The sequence below is a fragment of the Nannochloropsis gaditana genome, assembly GCF_000240725.1.
Source record: "Nannochloropsis gaditana CCMP526 unplaced genomic scaffold scaffold325, whole genome shotgun sequence".
Taxonomy (NCBI): domain Eukaryota; class Eustigmatophyceae; order Eustigmatales; family Monodopsidaceae; genus Microchloropsis; species Microchloropsis gaditana.
The window spans coordinates 6,698-32,003 of record NW_005803628.1 but is presented as its reverse complement, the minus strand read 5'-3'; the positions used below and the strand labels follow the sequence as shown (position 1 = coordinate 32,003).

Genomic DNA, 25,306 nt, shown 5'->3' with positions numbered 1-25,306 from the left:
CACATCTGACTTTTCCCCCTTGACTCTTCACAACATTCCCCCCTCTCACTTTGTTTCACTAAACCTACGGCCTGTCCTCTGCTCCTGAGAAGGAGTGGAAGGCCTCGCGACAAGAGGAATGTTCTTCGTTACATCCCAAGTCCGATTTTCTCTCTTCGAATTTGTTCCCTCTGTGCAATTGATACATTTTAACATCGTGAGGCCCACATATTCGCACGCAATACTTACATATCCTCTAGATCAAGTCCAACGTTTAAGGGAATCCAACGTGAATCTCTCTCTCTTCATCGTTTAACGACGCCTTCTTCTCTTCCATTTTCCCCTCCTGTCTATCCCCCACGCATTTTTCAACACGGGCGCCGCCCACAAGGGAAAATATTCAAGTGCCTCATTTAAAACGCGAGCTGACCCTGTTGCTAATCCATACAGCCGCTTGGCCTTCACGCGTTAAGGGGAATGCACGGGGTAGGGATACGTTTGGTACAAGACTCCGGCCGCGTCCGCAGGAGGGAAGTCCAGGGAGGTCGGGGAGCACGGTTGGAAGGAGGAGGGAATTGAGTTACCCATGGTGTCATATACGCATGTAGGATAAAGATTCAGATCTGCCGGGGGAGGAGAGGAGGAAAAAGGAGCGCATGCACGGCCCCCCTGGGGCGGGCAACTATCCTCAGCGCCGAGGCCAGCAAAGCCGGGAAGGGCATGCATGAGCTCCTCGTCATCCTCACTCTCACTCTGCGCCATATGCTCTGCTCTTCGTGCCACCGTGTTTCCCCTCCCGTCATCCTCATCCTCTTCTCTTTCCTCTTCCTCCTTCTTCTCACTCTTCCCCTTTTTTACGTGGGAAAATTCTAGTCCTAGCCATCTCCGCGGCTGTTCTTTCATGGTTCGGGTGTAGGAACAGCATTGCTGATCCTGTGCAAACGCATTTTCCAACTTCTGTTGCGTCCACCCGTGCGAGAGTCGCGCCGAGCTATTTCCCTCCTCTCTCTCCACCCTTTCTCCTCCCGCTTCTTTTCCCTCCTCCCTTCCCACCTTTGATGGGACAAGCGGCATTCCCTGCGGGGGATGAGCTGAGGTCGCCCGTGAAGACGAAGAAAGAGCCGCGGGAAGGGAGGAATATCCCAAGCGGGACAGAAGGCAGACAGCCGAGGCATCCCGCTCTCTCCCGTCACCGGCTTTCTCCTCTTCTCTTTCCCTTCCCCTCCTCGTCCGGCGCAGGTTCCCTTCCCCCGGTTGCCCTTGCGCCGCGTCCACCCCTACCTCCGGTCGCTGTCCTAGACTCGATGCCGTGTACTGACTGTGCGGCTGTGCAGGCTTCGGCTTGTTCTTGCTTCCTTTGGGACGCCCGCGACGTCTTGTCGAGGCGAGTGTAAGCGAGGACGAAGGAGTACTGGAGGGAGGGAGGCACAGGGGCAGGGGGGGAGGGGTCGCCTCCTGGGAGCGCAGGGAGGGGAGGGAGGGGGGCGTGGGAGGGGAAGGAAGTGAGAAGGTGGAGGACTGACAAGCGCCAGATGCTGACGAAAGGACGCGTTCCGTCCACTCCTCCGTATCCCCTGCGCGCCTTGTGTGCCCGTCTGATTGATATCTTCCCCCGGATCGCCGGCCTCTAACGTAGCCAAGGCCTGCCAGATCCGACTTCGGTTCGTGCCTCGCTTGCATTTTATATGCATATATTCCCGGGGCACTATGTCTATCAAGAAGTCGAACATATCGCTCAAAGAGATGCCTCTAGCCACGTCGCAGCGCTGCAAGCACTTGCGCCTGTCTTCTTCTGCACAAATATACGCACGATGACTCAGGTCAGAAATGAAGAATTCGCACGCCTTGGCCACCAGACACTGAACCTCTCCCATGACACTTTTGTGCTGTTGTCCATTGACCATGTCCATGCGAATAAAACGACGTAAGCGCGCCTTCGGGAGGGGGACGGATTGCATGTCCGACAGAGCCTGAGCAGGCGTGAATCGTCGAGCGCGGCGGAGGAGCGTGTTCCAATGCACTTCCTCAAACTCGTCCACGCGATGAAAAAGGCGTTTCTGGTAGTCTTGTTCCTGCCATTTATTCCCGTCCATGCTCACATATTGGTCCATGTCTATGTCGGCATCGTCGCCGCAGTGCTCGTCGTCGTTATTGACACTCCTAGTCTTTCGCGCATCTTTTTCTGCCGCGTGTAACTCATCCATTCCTCGACTGTCGGAATCTCCTTCTTCTCCAAACATCGCGTTCTCGTCACTCTTCTTCCCATACGCGTCCTTGTTCCAGCCCTGTTTGGTCTCCTTCGTGTCTTCTTCGTTTATGCTATTCGCAGTCCAGTTGCCTTCCGCTGACCCTGAAATTTCGATACAGACAGGGCTACTGCTCGATGTTTCCATCACTACGTGCTATTTCATGGGACGTTTTTTGCAAGGGGGTCTAGTGTGGCCATAGGGGATAAAAGAAAAGTCAAGTCATCGCTCGGTTTGGGACAATTTTCCATCGTAAAATGGAGACAACCGCAAATTGGGTGGACAATGGAGTTTATACGGAAGCTTGACACACAAGTCTCATCTTCACAAAATTGACTAGGATATTAAATTCCATAAATCTTAAATGAATATGAACTGAAAGATGAAAATAGGCACAGAAAACTTGGCGGCACGTATTTCTCGAGGTCTTCAAGTTCTTCCGCGGGACCATACAGACCCCCTCGACAGCGACACCTGTCCATTGTTGAAAAATGGCCATTTTCGTTTCAGAAATGAGTAAAACTCTTGCCTGAGAAATTCAATTAATTCATCTATAGGCAATAATGTACCCAGATGTAGCATGTCTGTTCGCTTGCACCAATCAAAAACGCGAACATGTGGGTATTGGTCAAGCTGGCTCGGTCAGATGGTGCTCGGCGGTGCCGAGAGTCCGGGGTTTGCTCTTGCGTCCTTCTCGGAATGCCACAAAATGTCCATAACGCGCCATTCTCCTGCATCGGAAAGGACCGTGCATCCACCCATGCTGATTCCATAGCGATATGACCAGCGTTCCGCCCGTTGACAGCACGGTCGTCGTCAGAAAACGGCTCAAGAATTGTTATTAAATGTCGGGGGGGGGGGCGTCGGCGCTCGCTTAGCCACGATCTTCGTTGCCGGCATCGATGTTGTGCTGCTGGATTATTTCTCGTTTATTTTGAAGTTTTCAAGCGCATACACTAATGTCTTGAATGGATACCGTGCGGATCCTACCTCGTGCATACCGCACGTCATCTCTCCTTTGGCTCGTGTTTTTTCCGTGTGAGTTGCTTTGGAGTTGCAGCTTTGCAGTAACAGACAGGGACCAAAGGAGGACGGCCCGCACGACGTCCTTCAACCCGCATCCCTCGCGCCCTCGAACCCGAGTTTTTTTTCCCTTTTTTTATCTTTTTTGCGCAGTAGTTTGTAAATATATGGATGAATGATATTTTAAGTGAGTGGAGGCACAAGGTGGAGTCCTGTACCACAATTTTCACAAAAATTGGCTTTTATTTGTTCCATATTCTAACCCCCTGGCAATCACAGGGCCCCAGAGTGGTTAAGCGGTGTACCGTCCCATTGTCCAGGACAGACACCAGGAGAAGTTTCCAGGAGCTATGAAATATAGAGGCAATAACAGTTTCGAAGGGTTTCTCTTTTTCTTGGCCGTCAACTGGGCGCTTTTGAGTGTACTAGTCTTAGGCACACAGACAGGCCCCTCGGGAGGATGGGGTGCTCGTTTTCAGAGCGTGGGATGCGAAATAAACCCCCATTCTAAGTACAATAAAATGAGCTCCAGCAGTGGATCGTTACGAGAAAAATCTAGAATGTAAGCAGGAGGGTATTAAAATGGAGAGTCTGACCAGACGGGAATCGTGGAGACGAAGAGACTCGTCTGTCGCCGCCAGTCCCTCCTTCAGGAGTGGTGAAATTCTCTGCATTCACTACCGAAAAGTAGCCCAAATTCGAAGGAAAAAGGCCCATTGAATGCAAGGCTCCATGACCTGCACCATTTCAGTTCGTCCCATCCAAACTTTTTGTGTCCTCATACTTTTAGGTTTAATGTGTCCGTAGATCAAGGTAATTATATAAGCCTGCGAGCCTTTTTGGGGACGCTTCCCATAGGTGGGAAATTGCAAGATCTTGTTCGGGATGAAGATGACGCCGACCTTCCTTCTGTTGAAAAATTTTTGGAAGGCCTGACTCTGAAGAGCTTGAAGGAAAACTTGGGGAAAGGGCTGCGGGGGGGCACCGACAGGGTGGCCGCAGCAGTGGATGTAGGGGTGGAGGGAGAGCAGCAGTCCATCGACACAAGGGACGTCCACCAAAGGAGGCTAAATGTGTACGCAAAGGACCAACGGACGTACTTTGATCCCGATGTTTACCCTGACCGCACGTTCGGCAAGCTCATGTTCCCTGCCTCGTATTACTGCACAGGCCAGCTGATAGGAAAACGGTAGGTCGGGTCTGCGGTATGCTGTGTTTTATAAGTCGGTGATGCCTGTCTCTTTGAAATCAGTTGGGGTGCCTCCTCGGCGCCGAGTTTTTCAACGCACATTGTCAGAGTAAAAGAGAGCCTGTGCTCCCTGGGACTAACCTATTCGTTGCCGCCTGGCATTTTCCCTCTCATAGCTACGTTCTAACGGCCGCTCACTGCTTTTATTCTTATGGGACATCGATTGACGGCGATAACATCTACCATTCCAAGTTTCGTGTGGCGTACCACACGGATAAGGAGGGTAAGCACTACTATGCAGCCTCCTCGGCATGGGGACGACTGTGGTACGGCACAACATACCCGGAGGTGTATCGAAACAGCGACTGGGCCATCATAGAGCTGGAGACGCCTTTGGGCGAGACTCAAGGCTACGTCGGCATCAATCCTACGGATTTGACGAGGCAATTGCCCATGTACAATAAATTTTCGCTGATCGGGTACTCAGAGGATGGGTACAGTCAGACCGCGGGTATAGACCCTAAGTGCTCTTTGGAAGACGCGTATCAGGGCGTATATTTTCACAACTGTGACTGCGCTGCGGGAGCAAGCGGCGGTGCCTTGCTCGATGCTTCTTTCAATGTGGTGGGGATCAATACTGCCCACGTCATGCCCTCCAATACAAAACTCTTAAGGGCAAGCGACTACAATCCGACCTACCCAAATATTGCCGTCCCTGCTTACCAGTTCATGCCTACCTATGCGCATATTCTGACGCAGATTGATTAAATGGAATGTTTCATTCACAGTTGAAGTCTACATTTTACGTTTGCATCGTAAACGGGCACCCTTCTGGGTATTGCTATCAATTAGGTAATTCGGGCTGGCCATGTTTCAGCCCCACAATAAATTGAAAGTACTCATTTTGTACATTTATTTGTGGGAACAACTTTATAAGAGCTGCCAGACAAATTAAATTGTGTATTATGATGTGATATGAATCATGTAATGTATAATCAGATTTTTCACACGTATAGGCATGATGCACGTGAACAAGAGATAAGGCAAGGGCATAAAGGCTTAAGGCCAATCGATGAAAATCTTTCGTATGCTCGTGAGACAAGCACACGTGTAGGAAGACGGAATGAGGAAAGAAAACGTGTGCACCACATACAATGGTGGGAGGGAGAATATACAAAGAAATTACACAGGGCAAGATTTCGATACCCTCTAAATGATTTTTTTGGGAGGATGTGTTGGTACTTCCTCTATGCTTCCCGCGCTCGCAAACCCTCGATGAGCCGCCCAATTCAATGGTGTCAGTGCATTCACTTTTACACGTAATGTCCAAGCTGCTATACATGAGTATTTAAGCGTGTTTACAAAAGGGAGCTACCACCACATCTGACAAGGCGGATAACCTCATCAGCTCCATCCTTGTCCCGGGTGGCACCTGGTATTACTCTTACCCCTCTCACCTCCCCTAGAGAAATATTCCCCGTCAATACGCGAAAAAGCCATCCCTCGTTCTCTTTCTCGCTCGTTAACTCTTCAAATTTTGATGCAATTTCTTCACATACTCTCGTATTTTGCTGGTCATCTTCATACAATCCATCTCCCTCAGATCTTCCGCCTTCCTCCCTTTCTTGTCTCCTTCCTTTAAATCCCTTAACCAAGAGGTCCAATAGAGTCAAATATATCAACAACGGACGTCCTCGGACCCGAGCCAGCTGCTTCCCCTCCCGTTCATGTACATCCTCCTTGTCCCCTTTCTCATCTTCGTCATCCTCATCCTCATCCACTCCTTCTTCATTCCAAGCCATAGGTCTTGTATTTGTATCCAACATGTCACCCTCAGGAAGTGCCCGTCGACGTTTCTGAGTTCTACTCCCGTCTCCCAAATCTTTATGCTTCTGAAATCCCCTTGTCTGGCTTTGAAAAGCTCCCGCTCCCATTCTGGACGCATTCAATTCCCCTCCGGCCTGTTGAATGCTCATACTATGCAGATTGCCCTCTCCCTGACAAAGGTGTGCCGAGAGCAGTAGAAGTCGTGCGAAAACTGGACGAGCCGCCTCCCACTCTTCTAGCGAGAAGAACAACACGGCAAACATGGGCATGGAAGTCGAGCCAGCCGCCAACTCCGACAGATCATCCATAAGGGACAGCTTGCCATCTCTCTTGCGTTTCTTCGCTTGCCCGGGTGATGACAATCTCTGTGTTCCTCTCATCGTTGCAGCTACATCAACGCCGCTTGATCGCCACAGCTCTTCTCGACCTGATTCCACTTTGCTTGCATATTCAGCTACCTGCTCTCCTTGTGGAACCTCCGTTTTTGCACACTCCTCCCCTAAGCCGTGCAGCATTTTCTTCCCTTTTTCCAGCCACGCCCACACCGCTTCTTTTAAGACAGATACTTTTCTCCCTTCACACTTCTCCTCGTTGCCTTCCTCCCTTTTTAAGTACTCCGCCATGGCCAGCTGGTAGGGCACTAGCTTTAAGTTGCTTGACAAAGACCCTCCACCGGAGTCTTTCCTCAAGCTATCACCGTACGAAACCCTAAGCAATAGGAAGCGAACGTCATGAGCGACCAGGCCGAGACGAGAGACAGGGGCATGTTGATGAAATGCTTTCAGCCGGGCAAAATGCTTATCGACTGCCTGCGAGAACGCGTCTGGAGACGTCTGAGGCCCTCGTATGGGAAGAAGGCCGTTGGCGCTCACACGAGAGTTCCGAAGGGAAGCACCTTCCCATTCCCCTTTGGGCTGTTTCAGAACCCGATCAGCACGCGCTGCCTCTGCATGGCAGGAAAGATGAATGAGGTTGAAGGCCGAGACAGTGGTCACTAAACGGCAACTGCGGCGAGACCCGGCAGACGAGGGGGGTGAAGAGCTTGCACTCGCCAGAAGGTGACGTCGGCCCCAAGTAAAATTTCGTCCTCTTCCTCCATTTTCTCCTTCTTCCATACCTCTTCCCTCCTCTCCCATTTCTTCCTGTCCAAAAGGTTCAAAAAGGGTGCGTGCGCGTAGCAGAGCGGTCGTCGACAATGTGGACCCGGACGCAGGCACTGCCGCTGTCGTCCCTGACGTAGGTCCTGCCGCAGTCATCCCGGTCGATGCTTCCGATCCACCACTGCTCCGGGAATTATCCCTGCTCAGCATGACAATATCACCCTCCAAAGATGCAACATCGCAAGGGCCAACGCCCTTGCTGTAAATATACACGCCCAAAACCTCGGAGGGTTTCAAAGCCAAGCCTTCTTGACAAACCTCACATGCCAGTCCCGGCTCTTCCGGGAGTCCTTGTAAGTCTTTCAACCAATTCGAGTGGCTCGAAGTAGAAGCAGAAAGCAACGTTTTTGAAATTGCTTTCTTTGTGGCCGACATGCTGGATGGGAGGAAGGAGGCGGTAGACGAGGGCAATGCCGAGAGAGACAGAGACCGCGGACGACGATGACGTGAGACAGAGTCAGAGGACGCTGCTTCGCCACTCAGATGTAAAAGAGAAGATTCAGAGGAGACCGCGGAAGAGGAGGGAGTGACGTTGCCTCCTGCGTCGTCGATTATGATGTGGGCAGCCGCCTTGTTCCCTTCTTGTTGAGAGGCCGCGTCTGCTTCACGCATAGGCAAAGCAATTGATGGACCTAGAGTAGACGCATAACCCTGTGTGATAGAGAGACCCATCGCTGACAGAGTACGGCACCGATTCTGCTGCGCTAGTCTCCGCTTTTGTGCCTTAGTTTTCTTCCGCAAATCTTGAATAGCTTCGCACACGTGTTGCAAAACGGATGGAGATGAGGACAAAGACTCCGGGGAGTTCAATCTAGAGGCGATAGTACCCGCACTCAGAGCATCTTCCAGCATTTCTTCCGCCACAGACCCTGCATGTCCCGCCCCCGTCAGTTCTTCGATGTCATGCAGCATTTTCAAAGCACCTGAGGACAGGAGCAAAGTCCACGTTCCGACGTGACCCCCCCTTGCTAAGCCCGCAAGCACCCGTAAAGCCGGCAAAACTACCGGCGCAGCCAGGCGCACTTTCCATGCTCCCTCCACTCGTTCCTTTCTCTTCAAGAAGTCGCCATGAGACCCACTTTCTTGCACCGCACGCCCAATGCCGTCCTCAATGGGCAACACGCTTTGCAGGGCTTCAAGCGTGGCCGCTGTAAAACCACGCTCCAAGAGTTGATCGCGTATCGTAGTAGGAGCAGACCCTCCCTGTCGACATCCTGTGAGGCCATAAAGTGCTTCGAGCATAATTGTTACTAGCAAGGGGAGGGAGGAGGCGGCAGCGGTCCCCAACTCCTCTTCTTTTTCCTTTTCGCCCGATTTTTGCCGTCCATTTTTGTCTTCCGCTCGCCCTTGCCATCGAACCCAGCCAATCTCCGAGACAATTTTTTCTGTCAAAACGGCACAGGCTTGGATGCGACCGTATGTCAAGAATGGGAGAAGCCTTCCTACGGCTTTGGTCAACGAGGGATTTGCCCGAAGAACATCTAGAATCGCTGTATCCTCCAGGGCGTCCAAAAGTACTCGAACTGTGTCGTCTTCACTGTTTTTCACAGTTTTCTGCCCCTCTTGCCCCTGGAGGGTCGTGCAAGTGCCCGAGTCTTGTGTCCGGTCCCTCTCCTCGTTCTGCATTTCTGCGTGACTTCCATCCTCCCCGCTGCCTAGCTCTTCCACAAGTTGTAACAAAGCCGTTGTTCCCACCCCTCTCCCTCCCCCACGGCGCGACATTCTCAAGGCTGTCAGTAAGTACGAAAGCAGGGTCGCCGGTCCATTCAATCGCAATAAGAGTCTGGAGCGATTTTCGGGGGCTTTGCAGCAAAGCCGCAAAGTCTTGATGGCCAACGATGAAATTTCCCGTTCTTTCAGGGAAGATGAAGGAGAAATGGGAGGACGTACCAGTGTCAAAAGGGCGTGTAAGCCCCCATTGACACTGCCAATCACCTCAATCATTTTCAGCGACAGTGCTGCTGCTGCCGCTTTTTCGTCTTCAGCCTTCTCGTCCTCTAAAGTCTCTACTACCTCCTCTGTTGGCTCTCCATCCACACCCATCAGTCGGTAGGTTACTACCATAGGTGGAAGATTTGCATCACTCAACTCGGACTCCCGCTCTTGTTCCGATTGCACTACCTCTTCTCCTCCACCAACCCCGGCTCCTCCTCTTGACCCACCACCCTCATTCCCCCTGTCCATCCCATACATCTCCGGATGCTTCTTCATCACCCATTCCCTCCACATCCCGGAATAGACCAAACGCAAGGGTAAATTTAAGGAAAGGATTTTCCCAGTCACCAAACACTCCAGGAGCTCCAGTGAGTCAACGATCCCAAGCTCCCTCGCCAACCACCGTCTCAAATCTCTCACCGTCGGCCCCTCCTCCCTTCCATGTATTTGACTTGTATCTTTAGCATTAATTGCCTCATCATCATTTGACTCGGAGACGAAATCCTCGATGTCTTTGGCCCACACCGGATTTCTTGCAAGATTTCCTCGGAAAAAATCGTCTTGAGAGGGCGCGCGTCGAAACTGAATTCGATAGGGCGTATGCGTCCGAGGAGGAGCGATAGAATCCTTCAGGATGCGTAAAAGCATGCAAACCTTACGATGTTTCTGGTTTTTACTACTAGTCTCGGGAGAAGGAATGCCAGAACTTGGACGTAGCAATGTAGGGTTAGAAGCAGTTGTCAGAGAGTACGTATCCATCTCTTCGACTTCCTCCACGAGCAAACTCACGACTGCCGCTATGTAGGCATCTTCCTCCTCCGCTTTACTTCTTAGGTCTGGTGCCGGGGTTGTTATCTGTAGGATATCGTTCAAGGCTACTGTCAGAGCTGGTGGTAGGAACGTCATCGAAGCAAGCTGAAGATCCATGCGCATCAGAGGCACGAGCTGGTCACGGAGGCAGTGCCGACGGATATGCGGATGATAGCTTAGGACAGCATTAAGGATCTGGATAAGCTGGAAAAAAACAACTCCTTGGTTGCTGCTGCTACTATGAGGAGTGTGACGCATATTTCTCAGTACGCGGTTAAGTTCATCCTGTGCCAGAATGCTAATCCAAGAAATGCCACCGCGGACAGCCATGTATTGGGCTATAGGAGGTAAGCAAACCAGATGACGAAGAAGGGAGAATAGCTGGAGGAAGGAGGTATCGGCTTGTCGCTGTGGAAGGAAGGACTTGAAGTGCTGGTTTCGCCACCCGGCTTCTGTCATGCCATTACCGGTGAATATTCGGCTTATATAGGACATCAAGAGTTCAAACAGGCGAATCTGCAGCACAAAAGGTGGAGAATGTGAAGCGAAAGGAGGGGATTCCCCCGAGGATATCCAAGGCAAAGCGGATGCCCGTGTCTTGATTCCACCCTCCCCACCCTTTTCCCGGCTATCTCCTTCCTCATTCTCGCACCCTTCTTTATATCCTTCTCCGTCGACGGACATATCGCTCGTGCTTTCAACTTGTCTTTCAGCCGTTACATTGTTGGTGCTTGGCTTGCTAAGTGGTCGAAATTGCCGCTGTTGCTGTTGGCGTTGGAGGCGCAAGAAATAACGCTTCACCATCTCCAAAAGGTTTAACATGATGTTTCCAGCTTCGACACGCAGAGGAAGCGAATTGGGATTTACAAGAAGGTAAAGCCACCAATCCTCATGTGAAGGAAAATCTTGGAGGGAGGAGGTAAAGGTGAAAGTGTGCAAGGTGGAAGCCGACGCATTACTTTCCTGGTTTCTATCTCCACCGTGCTTGTCGATGCATTTGCTTGCCTTGCTCGCCATTCTGGCCTTCCACTTGAAGAGTAAGTGTGACATCGCTTTCCGCACTCGCTGCTGCCCCAATGTTATCCACCCTCGATTCTCTTTATCGCCTGTGCCATCCTTCGTCCTTTGCAAAAATGGAGGGACCGAAAGCGTCTCATCCAGTAACGATAGCATGAACGTCACACAATTTTCATCAGGTTCACCACCTTCTTTGAACAGAAGCCATCCAAACAGACGAAGGCAAGGTAGCGCAACATGCTCACATATTTGTCGCGATGAGAATGTCAAAGTACTCAAATGGCGGAGTATCAGCGGAAGTAGACGTAGATTATCTATATTTAACCTGCGCGCCGGGGAAGGAGAGAGCGATAAAGAAGGACGAATATCCACATCGGACGACCAGCAGAGTTCTTCAATTAGCTCAAGATGAGGGTTGAGAAAGGAGGTTTCATGCTGAAGGAGCGGAAGGAGTCGGCTGATGGATTGAAGGACGACATAATGTAGCTGATCTTGCAATTGCTTTCCCGCGACCACGCATAGATTCTTAAGCAACATGGAGGTGTTTTTTCGAAGGCTGGCAGGTTTATGAATGGATTCCTCGTCATATACACCCATTAGCAAATTTACCAGCGAAGGTAACGACGGATTTTGTTGCCGTTGTACTCGTTGCTGCAAAGACTGCGCTTGTTGTGTAGTAGGTTGCCAACCCCAAAGAGACCGCATACTCGTCTCATCGTGCTTCTCGATCACAGATGCAACCAAGATTTCTATAGAAATAGCCATATCTACACTACATTCGAGGCAGTGGCAAAGTCCTTCGTCTGGTAAATTTCCTCTCTCATTCGTACCCAAGGCCCCAAACTCCAGCCGCTGCTCGTATCTTTTCAACTCCGCCTCAAATTGCTGTACAAGTCGTGCATATAGGGCACGTTTGTCATGAAATGCTTTCGCACGTGTTGTGTAATACTTTAATGCCGCAGAGGCCTGAATAGATTGGGAGGGAGATGTGGCACTGGCTGGGGCAGTGACTAAGGAACGTGAACGAGACAGGAGTATAGAGGGAACAGAAGATGATGACGAGCATAAACCTGGTAGGGAAGGGGCCGTCAACAAGGGAGGGGCAGAAGAAAGGGCAGGAGACGAAGACTGCAGAAGTGCGATGCGACGATGAATGTCACTAAGTGCTGAAGTTTCTGAAGAATGGTGGGACGCGGGAGTCGATAATGGCAAAGCTGCAAAACTTACACCCCGGATAGAAGAGTCTGTACTCTCTTTGTCGTCTCTCGAAAGTCTTCGGCTTCGTGTTGACGAATCATCGACAGCTGCTGCGGTTTCTACCGCCAAGGCACTTAAAGTATCGGCACGCGTCGTCGAAATTAAGTCTTGCCCTTCCATAGTTGCACGAGCGGAATCAACCAAAAAAAATAGCCGCCCCCCTAGAGCTTCCTTTCTCCTTTCCTTTCTAGGAAACGTATCTAGACGAGTCTCCCTCTCGAGAAGTACCTGTACGTCAGGTAGTGTCGTTTGACTCAGGCGTAGCTGCTCCTCCGCCAGAGATTGTGCCGCTTGCTCGTAAGCATCCCTGATTTTTTCTACATCCTCCTCGGACGCTCCTTCCCCCAAAGTGTGCGTTGCAGGCACAGCCAGTAGGCGGAAGCGGAAATTTCCGTAACCACAGTAGCCACAGGCTTCACATAAGAATGACTCTACCTGTGAGTAGCTCACATGTCGACAGGAACGGCAGCTTGCGATCTCACCACAGGACTGACAGAAACGATGCGCATCCAGGGCTCGCCCACAGCTTGGACAGGAAACGCTTACCGACATTTCTGTTCCTTCTCCTCCACATAAGGACGCAGCAGAGGTCATAATGGAAGAATGGAATTCTCCATATTCTATCCAGAGACTTCCTACTACGGCTGCGACAGGCAAATCAATTTGTGTAGAAGACTGGCCTTTGTGAAGGTGCAGCGTCGCCAGAAATTCCCACTTTCGTCGGTCTACGCCTGCTAAAGCTGCGGAGGATGTCTGTTGTCGAGGTAGGAAATAGAGACGAATCGTTTTGACGTAACGACTGTGCGCGTCGCTTATGTTGAGCTGTATCCGTCGAACTTGGTAGCACGAGCGTAGGGACAGGAAAAGACAGTTCTCCGTGGCCCGATACACGCTCTTTAGGCTTTCCAAAGGCAAAAGTCGGTAGCTAGTCTTGCCTGTAGACATCGACGGGGAAGACTTTGGAACGCAGGAGGAACAAGGCGTAGAGTCCAAATATTTTGGAAGGGGTTTGTGGCCGTTCAACACATGCAATTCTTCGTATATAGGAGCGGCAGGATGGTTCTTTATGCTCCGAAGCTGGGTTTCCAAGAGTAGAACGAGGGTCTCAAAGAAGGGGAGAGAAGCAGAGAAATAGGGGGTATAAGTAGATGACCGAGTAAAAGCCTCTGTCAAGCTCCGGATCTTCGTTTTGTCCCTCTCCGTTTCCAATATAGCGCAAATCGCCTGTAGCAAGTCCGCTGCATCCGAACCTCTGGAAAGGAAAGAAGGCAATAGTTGAGTGATCTGCTCCACACATGTTGCCTTCTCCTCTAGGGGTAACTCGTCCCAAAAGCGCCGAAAAAGGACAGCAGCTATTTCTCTTGTTCGCAGAAATGGGGAATATACTGCCCGATACGCGAAGTCAATCATTGTGTGTGTAGTTAAGAGCCCCATATTCTTTAGCAAGGCGGCGGACTTCAATGCCTGCAAGGAGAACTGTAATCCAAGGCGTTTGGGCACCAGGGTACCTTCCTCGATCACAAACTCGTCGTTGTCGCGGTCAGGGTCCGAAGCATCGGAGCCGATCCGACCATTTCCTTCCTCTGCACACTCCCGGATCTTGATACGCTCCCCGTCTCCATCCTCGTCGTCTTCTCCAATTTCCTCGAAGCAGTCGTGGTGCAGAACAGTGTCTCCCTCGTCCTCATCCTCCTCTTCTTTTTCCTCCTCTTCCATACACTCTTCCTCTTCGTCTTTATCTTCCAGCTCATCCTCACTGCCGCTGCGGTCTTCCAGCTGCCGCCGGCTTTGTCTTCGCCTTCGCAGCAATGATTTTTTCGTTTCACCACTGTTGTTACTATCGCTGCTATTTCCGCTGCCAGTGCGCGGTCGGGCCCGGAGAGACGCAGCAGCTGCAACACGAGATCGTGTCACTTTGTACGAGAGGATGCCATCTCTCCAATTTCCCTCCTCCTCCTCCTCCTCCTCGTCGCACGCTTTCTTTGACTTGTCATCCATCTCATCTCTAGCGATCCTTCGCGTGGGCGACAGAGTCATGCCTTTTTCCCCTTCGCTCTCGCCTTTCTCTTCCCCATTCATCTGCTTTTTAAGGGTTTCCTCCGTCGCCAACTCAAGCAAATGTAGAGCCATCAGCTCTTCTTCATCGCCCCCGCTTAGCTTACTAATCAGAGAGAAAATCACGTACAAGGGAGGCTTCTCTTCAATTTTTCCACGTTCTCCCTCGGTTCTCTCTTCCTTTCCCTCATTCATTTCTGTCCCGCGCTTTAAATCGCAGTTCGTATTTGTGCTCGCCGAATAAGAGAAGGGGAAGGAGTCGAGACACGAAAATGCTTGCCAATGCCTCGGACACGTTACGGCACCCTTAACAAGCCTGGAAAGGGAGCGGTGTATTTCCACTTGTTTCGAATACGGCAAATTACACAGACGCACGGGCCACTCCGATTGTACCTTCCCCCTCTCATACGGTACCTGGCGTGTGGACTCCACACGCAGAGTGTCTATCGCGTGATACCAGGCACCAAGTTCTTGCGAGAAGCAATAAAAGTCTAGGGTGCGACGGTAGACTGAGGGACTCGGCCCACACAACACCCTTAGAAGACCTCGGGCACTCCGTTTTAAGGTCGCCCACGGGGCCGCGGTCTTTGCTGTGTCTTTCCGCAGAGAGGACAAGGAGGGCAAAAAAGATGCACTACAGAGCAGATCGCAAAGCCAGCGGGCCCAAGATGGATCCCAATCGAGATCATTGGTATTCTCAGAGGAGGCTTTGCACGCGACGGCAGGAATGAGCGAGGGTAAAAAAGGCGGCTTTTCCGTTGAAAGGCGACCTACGGCCGTCAGAAGGTCAAACAGGGAGGCAAAGAAGAAGGGGTTGAGGTCCGAAACCCGGAAAAATACAAGAAACCTCTCATTTTCCCGATGTTGCCATGTCATCGTCTCCGCTATTTTCGGATACGGCCACAAAGCATCCCACTCAATAGGTGCTCCCACACCATCTACTCCCGTGGTCTTCATAGCACTTGCTTTGTTGTTGACCAAGTCCTGCTGCACCTTTGTCACAGATGATTCACGGCCAAGCACCCAATTAGAGAAAAGCTGGCATATCTGTCGTTCCATTTTCGATTTTCCTTTCGGACCGACAGCGGTTGCGACCACGTCTTGCACCGAAATAGATACGCCATCAGTATTGCCAAATCTCTTACAAAGGTATGCCAAGGCACGGGACAGTAGAATGCTGATTTTGCTTGCTGGCGAAGGCGCCATCAAAAGTTGCTGGGTCTCCTCTATCAGCTTCGAAAGGGCCATGCCGAGTGCGAATGAAAGGGAAGTGGCAAGGCGTCTTCCATGGTTGCTCCTTAGGATCTCGGCGTTCTTGAGGCGCGAGCGGCTAATAGCAGTAGTAGGTACTAGCAGCGTAAGCAGCAGTTTGACGTAATTCATGCACATCTCATCGGTTGAGACCACTTGATTCATACTCTGCATTTCTCCCCCGCCCCATGTTGCCTTCCAAGTTTTGTCTTTTCTCTCCTTTTTACCGCTCTTGAATACTTCATTCCTACCGCACAGTACACGGCGAAGGACGTGTGAAAATCGCAGCATTATACGATCAAAGAGTAGGAGAAGGAGGCGGTCCATCCCTATCCCAGAATCTACTTCTGAGAGCGGGGGGCTTGTAGATATCTCATCGTTCCCGTCCTTGCCTTTGCCAGCGTCGTCGCTACCTGTTACCGCCTCCATCTCTGCAGACCTTGAACTCTCTTTCAAACCACCCTCCCTATCGGCTTTTTTTGCCCAAGATCTTTGGGTTTGTCCGCTCTGTATCCCGTTCTTTGAAGAGTTGTCCCTGACGATTAAATCCTTTTCTTTGGGCCCCTCTTGAAATGTATCCTCTATCGTCACATTTGGCCTTTTCTCTTTTCTACTGTTGTGAGTCCCTATACCTTCACCCTGCCCGGGCATGAAGACCATGCGATGCGTGGATACGTGCCCCCTTGTATTTTCAGGATTTAATGAGTAACAAGCAACACAGAGATCCATGTCGACACAGACCGTGCAATGAAAGCGTCCTGCTGGTAAAGGATACGCCGCACAATGGTTACAGGAGTACTGAAGAATAGGAATGGACGTCAAACGAGATGACAAAGCAGAAGGCAGGGAACCCCTGATCTTGCTGTCGTCCTCAGAAGACGTTTTTGACGAATGGGAGATAGCTCCCCCGCAACCTGTCCGGGACAGGGTAGACTCCGTAGCTCGGAGCGAGGAAGGGATCGACGCATCCACATTGCGAATTCCCTCCTGCTTGCCTTCCGGAAGCGAGCTTATGCCTTCCATTTGATCCTCTCCCCGGTGGATTCGGATAAGTTGCGCGATGCCAATGCCCAGGGCGTTAGAGACCTTCGCATCAGAACTATCTAGAAACCGAATGAGTGAATCAACGGCCCGTGACACAGCTTTTGCCTCTACACAGGGTGGAATTAACGCGAAGGTATCGGGAAGGCTCCCAGGCGAGGGGATAGGCTTCGCAGAGGATACAGTTCCCTTCAGATTCATGGCCACCTCCTTCAAGCCAAATGCTATGACTTCACGAGCTAGGGTGCAGCGCTGCTCTCGTATATCGTCCTCTTTGCATTGATCCCTTTCCGTCTTGATTATCCTTTGCACATGCTTTACCAAAGAGATTGTCCACAACCTACCCCCACCTGCATCTTTCCTTTCCCCATCTCCGCCTTGGTCCTTCGCTCCGGTTTCGTCCCAGGACTTCCAGCCAATATACAGGTTGTGCGGTCGCTTGGTCAGAATACTTCTGAGCAAGTAAAGTATGGCACTCAGCTCACAGGATGGTAAAAAAGGGGAGTCAAGTAGGATCCGAACACGGAAGAGGTGTGTCGCGTCCTTGAGCCCATGATATTGCATATCCTTCTCCGCCACCTCGGTAGTCGGTTCATGTGATTTTCCTATCGTGTGAGAGGGAGATAGCCCACAGAGTCGGCGAAGGAAGTCCTTCGCCATCCCACGCACGGCATGATGGTGTCTTCGTTTGCTGGACGTGCCCCAAGTAATCCCAAGCGCCACCTGCGCCGCCTGCCTTCCTGCTCTCCGTGCACAAAGCTTCGCATATTCCAAGTGACCCTCTTGTGCTTCCAATTCTTCCTCTTCATCCATGGGAACGGCATTGCAGCCCTTGATACTGCTACACATGCTTGCTTTCACCATCAAGACACGCAAAATTCCCGAAAGCGTTAGTTCCCACGGAGCAGTGCTCGGCTCCGACCGCATCCGCCATTCCTCTCTCGATGTTTGAATCCCTCTCGACGTCGAAAACAAACCCTTTTCACATGTGGAGGGCGGACTTCTCTGTAATGGTTCGTAGCTCCTTGCATCCTTCGTTCGCCTTTCCCCTATGTCGAGCTCTTCCAGGCAGCGACCGTACAGTTCTACTGCGTCCAGGACTGGGCCCCTCGCGTTCGTCTTCTCCTCTGACTGTTTTCCTTCTTGAACGCCGAGCAATGACAATGTTACCATTCTCGACCGAAGTACCAGCAACATCTCTTCCTCCGTCAGCATAAAATCGTACCAGCGCGCCAATGAATGGCCTTCCGGCATCCCTTCCCTGTCTTCCGTATCATTCTTCTCTACTCCACACTCTGTCGATCTGTACTGCGGTACTACGGTAAGGCGGCGTTGCCCGAGAACTTGAATCAAGCGCGGGATGGTAGCAGATCCAGTCAATCCAACAAGCACGCGGACGTGGGTAACCGCATACGTCTTGAGAAACTCTGACCGAACGCCAAGGGACAGACAGCGCTCACCCCCTTCCCTCCCATCCTTTTCTTCCGCACTCCCCACTGGTGGGGAAGGGAGTGTCACATGTGCACTGCGAATACCAGGATTGCCATCGTCGACCGCCATTCCCCCCTGATCCTCCTCCTCGTCCTCCTCGTCCTCCTCATCGTCCTCCTCCTCTTCTTCCAAGACCTCATCCTCTTCCTCTTCCTCTTCCTCGTCGCGATGTGTGATTGTCAAGGATGTCCTTCGTCCATACTTTTCTCCTTTTGTACTGGCGCAAGAAGCTCTGATGAGACTTATACCAGAGGAGTCAAATTTATTCACGTGCTCCCCGAAAAATACCAGACAGAATGCTCCATGCAGCCTCGTGCTCAGGCCGTCAAATTTTAGGTACGGAAAAGTGGTGATCGGTGTAGGTTGAGACTGAATGGAGGGAGACTTCTCATTGTTATGACTGCTCCACCAGCGGCTACTGGTAGTCAGGTCAGTTTCAACATCATCAAGGAGAAACCGAATCGCCTGGATCGACAGGTGAAGGGCGTCTTCTCCGTAGGTTGGGGACGCAGAAATGCCTGGGGACCGAAGCGAAGAGACGGAAACGATGGGAAAGGAAGCGAAGGCCCTCTTTCCAAGACCATGCAGGCCGGCTCCAGTGCCAATGAGGGAATGCAGGGACAGGGCTCCATTGCCATGCAATATGATGGCAACAGGGGTGTCTTTTGGCCCCATGGCGATTGTGAAGCCTGCTATGGTTTGGTTTTCATCCCCACCATGACTACTGCTACCACTGGCGGCCAAGCTAGAAAGGGTGTTCGATTCGCTGCCCCCGAAGGAGTCCTTGTCTCGATAGTCTAATTCCAAGTCTTGGATACACCACGTGCCTCTTTCCCCAACCCCTTCCTTCATTTCCCGCCCCTCGACGTCCCGATATGAGAGCACTACCATCCCTTCTGTTTGCTGAAGTACGTCTCGTGTCACGACGAAGACACAGGGGTGACTTCCTTTCGTTGGTCCCTCAAAAATCCGCAAGTACGGCCCGTGGGAGGCTTGCAAAGGCAAGGACGAAGTTGAACCTGAGCTGGATAGGGACGAGATCGGCCGTGTCCGAGCATTAAATGAGTGTGGGCCTCGACGCACGCCGCTCGCCCTCGCACGTGCGTTTTTAATGAGCGAAGGACTCAGGAGTATGAAGCCTTCTTGCACGCGGGAAAAGCCTTCATCCACGGGGAAGGCAAGAATCTGATCACACCGACCAACCAGCAGGAGCCCAAGGCGCTGCGAGTAATGCAACGTGACGAGCATGTGCTCCGAAGGGAGCTGCTCCAAGGAAATGTGGACGGGGAGTGGTAACGGCGTCACGGTGGAAGGATCTAAAGTCCCGAGAAAGACACCGCCCGTGGCAACACGTGGCAGTCGCAGCAATTGCAGCCCCTTCGTCATGACCAAGATATTCATCCCAAATGACGACTGCAGCCTCCTTTTCCCCCATTCCCTATTGTCTCCTTCCCCGTTCTCGGGTTGCGCAAAGGCCACAGCATCAAAAATAAAGCGGTCATCCGGCATGGTGCGGTAGCAGTGAGTCAAGGCACCCGACGCTCCCCGCATGGAGATCCGGTAGACCTTGATGGCGAACTCCAACACCACACAAACAAACAGCTCACGCCTGTCGTCAAAGCGTCCTCCTGCCATCTGTTCTTTCCCCGGAGGCAAGAGCCAGTGCGCCGCTCTTACCAATCCCGAGGCTTCCATTGTATCGCCTAAATTCAGATCAATCGAAAATCGAAGCAACATTTCCCCTTCCCTGTCGAATTGCAACACTTGACAGCCGTAGACGCCCCACACTAGGACTCGGAGGGCCCGCAGAGGATGAAAAGATAGTCCCACCGGCGGCCACGGGAGGGTGGAACGGGAGAGGATGCAGAGGCCTCCGCGCCCTGCCCCTTTCCCTCCCTCCCCCCCCCGGTCCGCCATGAGACCTATGATCGAGGCTAAGACGACTTCCCGCCCTTCCGCATAAACAATCTTGCCCCGCGAGTCGGCGGCCACGAGCTGGTGCCGACCCATCCCGTTTGCAAGATGATGGCGTAACGGGCGTGTGGCATTCGATTCATGAATTGAAGCGTGGATGCGCAGTGTTCCTGGTGCCAAATAGCCGGGAAGTGGTCGCCAGAAGGAGGGCGGGACGGTGGTCGAGGGGGAACGAGTAGCGGCAGAGATTTGGGAGCCCTCCTCCAATTGCAGGAGTTGGAGGGTAGGATTTGCAAATGAAGGAGTTGTGCGTGCACTGCGTATGCCCAAAATGGGAGCGGAAAGGGAGGGGTTGGTGACAGTGGTAGGAGACGAGGACGAAGAGGGAAGAGGGCGGGAGCCGACCACATGGACCCAAAGCCGGCCAAGGGCGGATGCGAGCGCCTGGCTTTCGTCTTGCTTTTCCTTACCCCGGGCCCAAAGCAGGGCAAGAGAAGCCACGCGACGGGAAAGGCTTTCGTGGTGACGGGAGGTGGGAAAGGGGGGGGGGGTCGAGACGGAGGACAAGGCCACCAAGGCTCTCACCAGTGCAGCAAGGCTCTCGTTGGCATGACGCCATGGTCGGGACGACGCTGTAGAAGAGATTCTTTCCCTTCCCCTTCCTACGCCCGCTTCGCTGTCTGGTACGCATTGCTCCCTCGGACCTTGCGCTGCACAATGCCGCGCCTGTTCGAGATCACCCTGCTCCTTTTCCTTCTCCTTCGGCGGTTTGGGCTCTTCGTCAGCGCCGGCATTGTGAGCTTCCGAGACACGCCCGCAGATCGAGGAATCCTCCCCATCCCCAGGAGCACGAGTCGAGGAAGCTGCAATCCTGCTGCCCCGACACGTACAATTTTTGCCTGCATGCATGCAACTGTCGCCCAAATACGTGAGGTCATGGCCGGCATGGCAGCGACGGGCGCAATACCCGCAACATGTATGGGAAACTTCCTCTTCCAAGGCCGTTCGACAATCCTCCGCCGTGCACGTGTGGCAGTAGTAACGAGCTTTGGGAGGAAGGTTTTGCGATGCACTTCCAGACGTGACTTTTAATTCTCCGGAAGCGTCTGTTTCCATAGTCTGGGTCTCCTCCTTCCCCATTCTGACCTCAGACACCGCGGTCACGAACTCCCCGTCTCCCTCCACGGCGTCCTTCCCTCTCCCTTCCCTTTCTTCTATCCCCTGCCTCTTGTCTTCCTTCGCCATTTGTTCTTCTCTGGCCAGAAGCAATCCCTCGAGTAGCTCCAGCAACCGACATCGCTCCGCTGTCTGGGCTTCCCTCATCCCGCCTTCAACCCCCGTCGCCTCCCACCACATGGCCTTCCCCTCCTCACCCCGTACTGCCGGTCCCCTATCCCATTCCAAGGCGCCCACGATTCTCTGCTCCATCGCTTCTTCTTCCCCTAAAGCCACTGCCAAGCAGCAGCAAAATTGATGCATTCCCAGGGGCACCAGGGTAGAGCGGGAGACCAAGAGGGGGAGGAGGGAGAGCAAGACGTCGAAGAGGGCCCTACAGAACCCGCCCGGCACGGGGCCCGGGGACGGAAGGGAGGAAGGAGGGAAAGGCGAGAATGAAAACGCCGTGTCAGGAAGGATCTGGAGGCCATCGGCTTCAGCCAGTAAGACGAGCAAACTGGCAAAAGCGGCTGGAAACCCCTTGGGTGCCCCTGCCCACTCCTCCTTTTCGTCTGCTTCACCATACAAGAATGCTTCTCCCCAGCGACGACAGTCTTTGTCCGTCTCCTTCCCCGGTGATGCCCTTCCTCCCCTTTGCCCTCGTCTCCCAGGCCCGTTGTCCTGCCCTCCCAATCCACAAGAGACCACACTCTCCAACACGGATGGGGACAGGGCAGCCAGATAGGAAGCGAACGACACGGAAATCTCCCGGGCCTTCCTTTCCTCCTTCTCCTCCGGGGTCGAGCGGGAAGGAAGGGGAAGAGACGCGGGCCTGGAAGCTATCGCGAGTGCACCCACGACCAGGAGCAGCAGGTATGGGCTGGGCGGTTGGGGTTGGGGGGAAAAGAGCAAGGGTGCCAAGCGCGGGACGGAGCATTGGAAATGGGAGAGCAAGACGATTCGGTTCTGTGTCAGGTGCCAGGCGTAGACAGAAAAGGCCTGGCGGACCAAGGCGTCGGCCAAAGTGGAAAGAAAGGACGTGTGGCGTGCCTGTCCGAGCTCCATGGTCGGAGAACCCAATATTGAGGCCAATGTCTCCAGTGCCAAGTCCAAGCGCGCCTCGGCTTCAGCATGCAGGGGAAGCAGCGGAGGAAGCTCCGGGCAGAGTCTCCGCACCGTCGCGTCGTACGCCGACAGGTGTCGGTCTTCTGCCAAGGGAGTCATCCGATCCTGCCCCGTCTCATACTCCTTGTCCGGGGGAGACACCCCTGTTATCCCCGTGGCAGCGGCGCCGGACGACGAGGGGGGGGCCTTGATCCCCTCTGCTGCCGCCACACTCAATAATGCCGCCAGCCGCTGCTTGGCCAGGGCGAGTCTGCTATTCGCGCTGCCACCCGTCCCTCCCTCCCAGCTTTTGTTCCCACCGCTTGGAGTTGAACGAGAACTGCCCGTCCGTGCACCGAGTGGAAGGTCCACGTAGGCGTCTTGCATACGGGTGACGAGCGAGGACGGAGGCAACGGCGTTTCCAGGAAGTCGAGAAAGGCGCGCATCTCGGGATGGCAGGACCTCAAGACGGAGCCCACGTCCCGAAGGAAAGGCTCTTCCAACCCCCACCGAAGAGCCAAGGAGGTGCACGTTACCAGAGAGGAAGTGTACGATTCGAGATATGTGGAGCCGTGTACGGGCGGTCCGGCCAAAAATATCTGTGGATTGCTCTTTTTCCAAGCCACTTCAATGGCGTCAGTGAGGGCCAGCCGATGCACAAGGAGGGCACGCCGGAACGCCTTATCGTTAGTGCTGCCCGGAGTGCCATCTGAATCTGTACCCCTGCTACAAGTTTTGGTGGTTGCCGCCGTAACGGTAGTAGTGGAGTATGATCCGTGCACTGGCATGGCATCAGGAAGCTTGGCCGGGGAGGTATTGCCCGCGTGCGTATGTCTTAGACGCTTTGGTACACTCCCGCCCGGACCGCCACCGCCCTTGCGACTACTCATGCTGGTGTTCAACAGTCGTGTCAAGCAAGTTTTGTATTATTCCGGGCGTCTGTGGACAGGGTATGTTATCTTGATGTTGGAAATATGTCGTTAAACAAGGAACTTGAAATATCGGGCGGATGAAGAAAAAGGGAGACGCAAAAAGGGGAGGTATCATGGTAAAGCCACGCAAGCTCAAGAAAGGCGGGCGTTGAGATGGACACATGGTACAATATTGTCTCCAGACATCATTGTGGAGGATAAGCGGTCGTTATCAGGGTTTCGTGAAGACACTGGCAATCGTGAAGATGACCGTGGCGGGGATACGAACGAGCAGCCAGAGGATCGAGAGGTGCAAAGTGCGTGCAAAAATGGTCATTAAAAATGACCAAGGGGATCCACGAATAGGAGAAATCATCCACTGACTTTTCATACACGTCGTTGATCATTTTTCATTGGAAGCGCTTGCTACATGCATTTAAAAATGACTTTCTTCTTGCACCACAACGAAGCAGGCGGCTTCAAGTTCTCTTTCCGTTGCTTGCCATGAAGCGAAGCGGGGCACCAGACGCGTGTGACCGGGGGGGAAAAAGAAAAAGGAAATATTATTCCTTGTGGGGAGCAATAACTATTGTGTGTCGCATGATCTGATGATACCAATGCACATACTCCATCCCCACAGGGCTGAGAAAAGGCGGCTTTGTCTGTCAGGTTACATCTTCATGACGTCGACCGTAGGCCATGACCCCAATGCATTCCATCAACTGCCCGGTGACTATGCCTCCGAAAATAAACACGACGAAAATGGCACGGAAGTCAGCGTAGTAGAGCGTGTGAAGGAAGAATACCTCCACCCTTGCTGCCAAAAAGAGTTGGAAGCCACACGGGCTCGGACCAAACTCATGACCAAATTGACGGCAGCCGACATCACGAGGCATGCGATGGAGCGCAGAAGGAACGTGTTCGGCCCGGAGCAGGCCAATGATCAACATCAGCATGTGCATGGCACGGGCTGTTGTTCCCTGACGGTAGATTATCCCGCGTTGTCCGACCTCAGAGAAAAACAAGGTGGTGGCAGCAGGGCTATGGAAGTTGGCATGCCCGTCGGATCAGGAGATGGCGACGAACAAGCTCTCCTCCGCCAAGCAGAGAGGGAACAAAATGGTGACGAGGAAGAGGAAGAGAGTGACGACGAGTGGTTGCGGGAATTGGAGGACGGGGACGACGGAGGTTTTCAGGAAATCCGCCGGGCGGAAATGGTGCGGAGGGCGTTGGAGCAGGCGGAATTGCAGGCGCTCGGCGTGGGCTTACACACTTACGTAGCGCCTGCGCGGGCCTTGAAAATAGTGCAGAGGGCATCCTGTCCCTTGGTCATGCACTGCTATGATCCGTACAGCCCCATCAGCGCCGCCCTTGACTTGGAATTGGAGGTTCTGGCTGCCCGTTACCCAGGCACACGCTTCCTGCGCACGGCCTTTGGGGCTAACGGAGGGACGAGGGACGGTCGTGGGGGACAGGGATCGAAAGTGCTGCGTGAGAGCCTTCGTGTGCCGGCGCCAGCGCCCACGGGGGAGTATCGAAAATCGGTAGTATTGGCTGTGAAAGAGGGAAGGCTAGTGGATTCCTGCTACGACTTTGGGAGGCGGTTCGGGGACGTGAAGGAGGGACGGGTGTACGGCGAGGCAGTGGAGCAGTGGTTGCAGCACTGTCGCGTGCTTGAGAGGGCGAGCGTGTGCGTGGACGACGCGAGGCGGATGGACGGAGAAGGAAAGGGGGAGGGAAAGAGGGGGGGGAGGGGGGGGGCTGCGGTGGATGAGGAGGGAGGGCGGGGCATCGAGGGGAAAGGAGAGGTTTGGTGGAGAGGGGGAGGAGACGGAAGAGGAGGAGGAGGAGGAGGAGGAAATTTACGACTGTGGAGTGGAGGGATGCGCCAAGACCTTCGCGCATGCTCACGGTGGGGGGGGAAGACGGTGGGGCGCCGA

At 53.1% G+C, this 25,306-nt stretch overlaps 4 protein-coding genes across 4 annotated transcripts; 1 reads left to right on the top strand and 3 right to left on the bottom strand.

The window, feature by feature from the left end:
• Window positions 1-5,642: 5,642 nt before the first annotated feature.
• On the bottom strand, window positions 5,643-8,390 carry NGA_2016810 (uncharacterized protein; the record flags this gene model as incomplete). The annotated part of the gene is made up of 1 exon (XM_005854991.1): window positions 5,643-8,390. A coding segment is annotated over one exon (2,595 nt), but the record flags the coding sequence as incomplete, so codon positions are not given.
• Window positions 8,391-9,130: 740 nt separating this feature from the next.
• Window positions 9,131-10,676, bottom strand: NGA_2030810 (uncharacterized protein; the record flags this gene model as incomplete). The annotated part of the gene is made up of 1 exon (XM_005854992.1): window positions 9,131-10,676. A coding segment is annotated over one exon (1,546 nt), but the record flags the coding sequence as incomplete, so codon positions are not given.
• A 2,186-nt stretch (window positions 10,677-12,862) lies between these two features.
• NGA_2060710 (e3 ubiquitin-protein ligase ubr4) lies at window positions 12,863-13,199 on the bottom strand (the record flags this gene model as incomplete). The annotated part of the gene is made up of 1 exon (XM_005854993.1): window positions 12,863-13,199. A coding segment is annotated over one exon (337 nt), but the record flags the coding sequence as incomplete, so codon positions are not given.
• Window positions 13,200-24,040: 10,841 nt separating this feature from the next.
• Window positions 24,041-25,095, top strand: NGA_2012310 (uncharacterized protein; the record flags this gene model as incomplete). Its single annotated transcript, XM_005854990.1, has 1 exon — window positions 24,041-25,095. A coding segment is annotated over one exon (1,055 nt), but the record flags the coding sequence as incomplete, so codon positions are not given.
• Window positions 25,096-25,306: the final 211 nt, after the last annotated feature.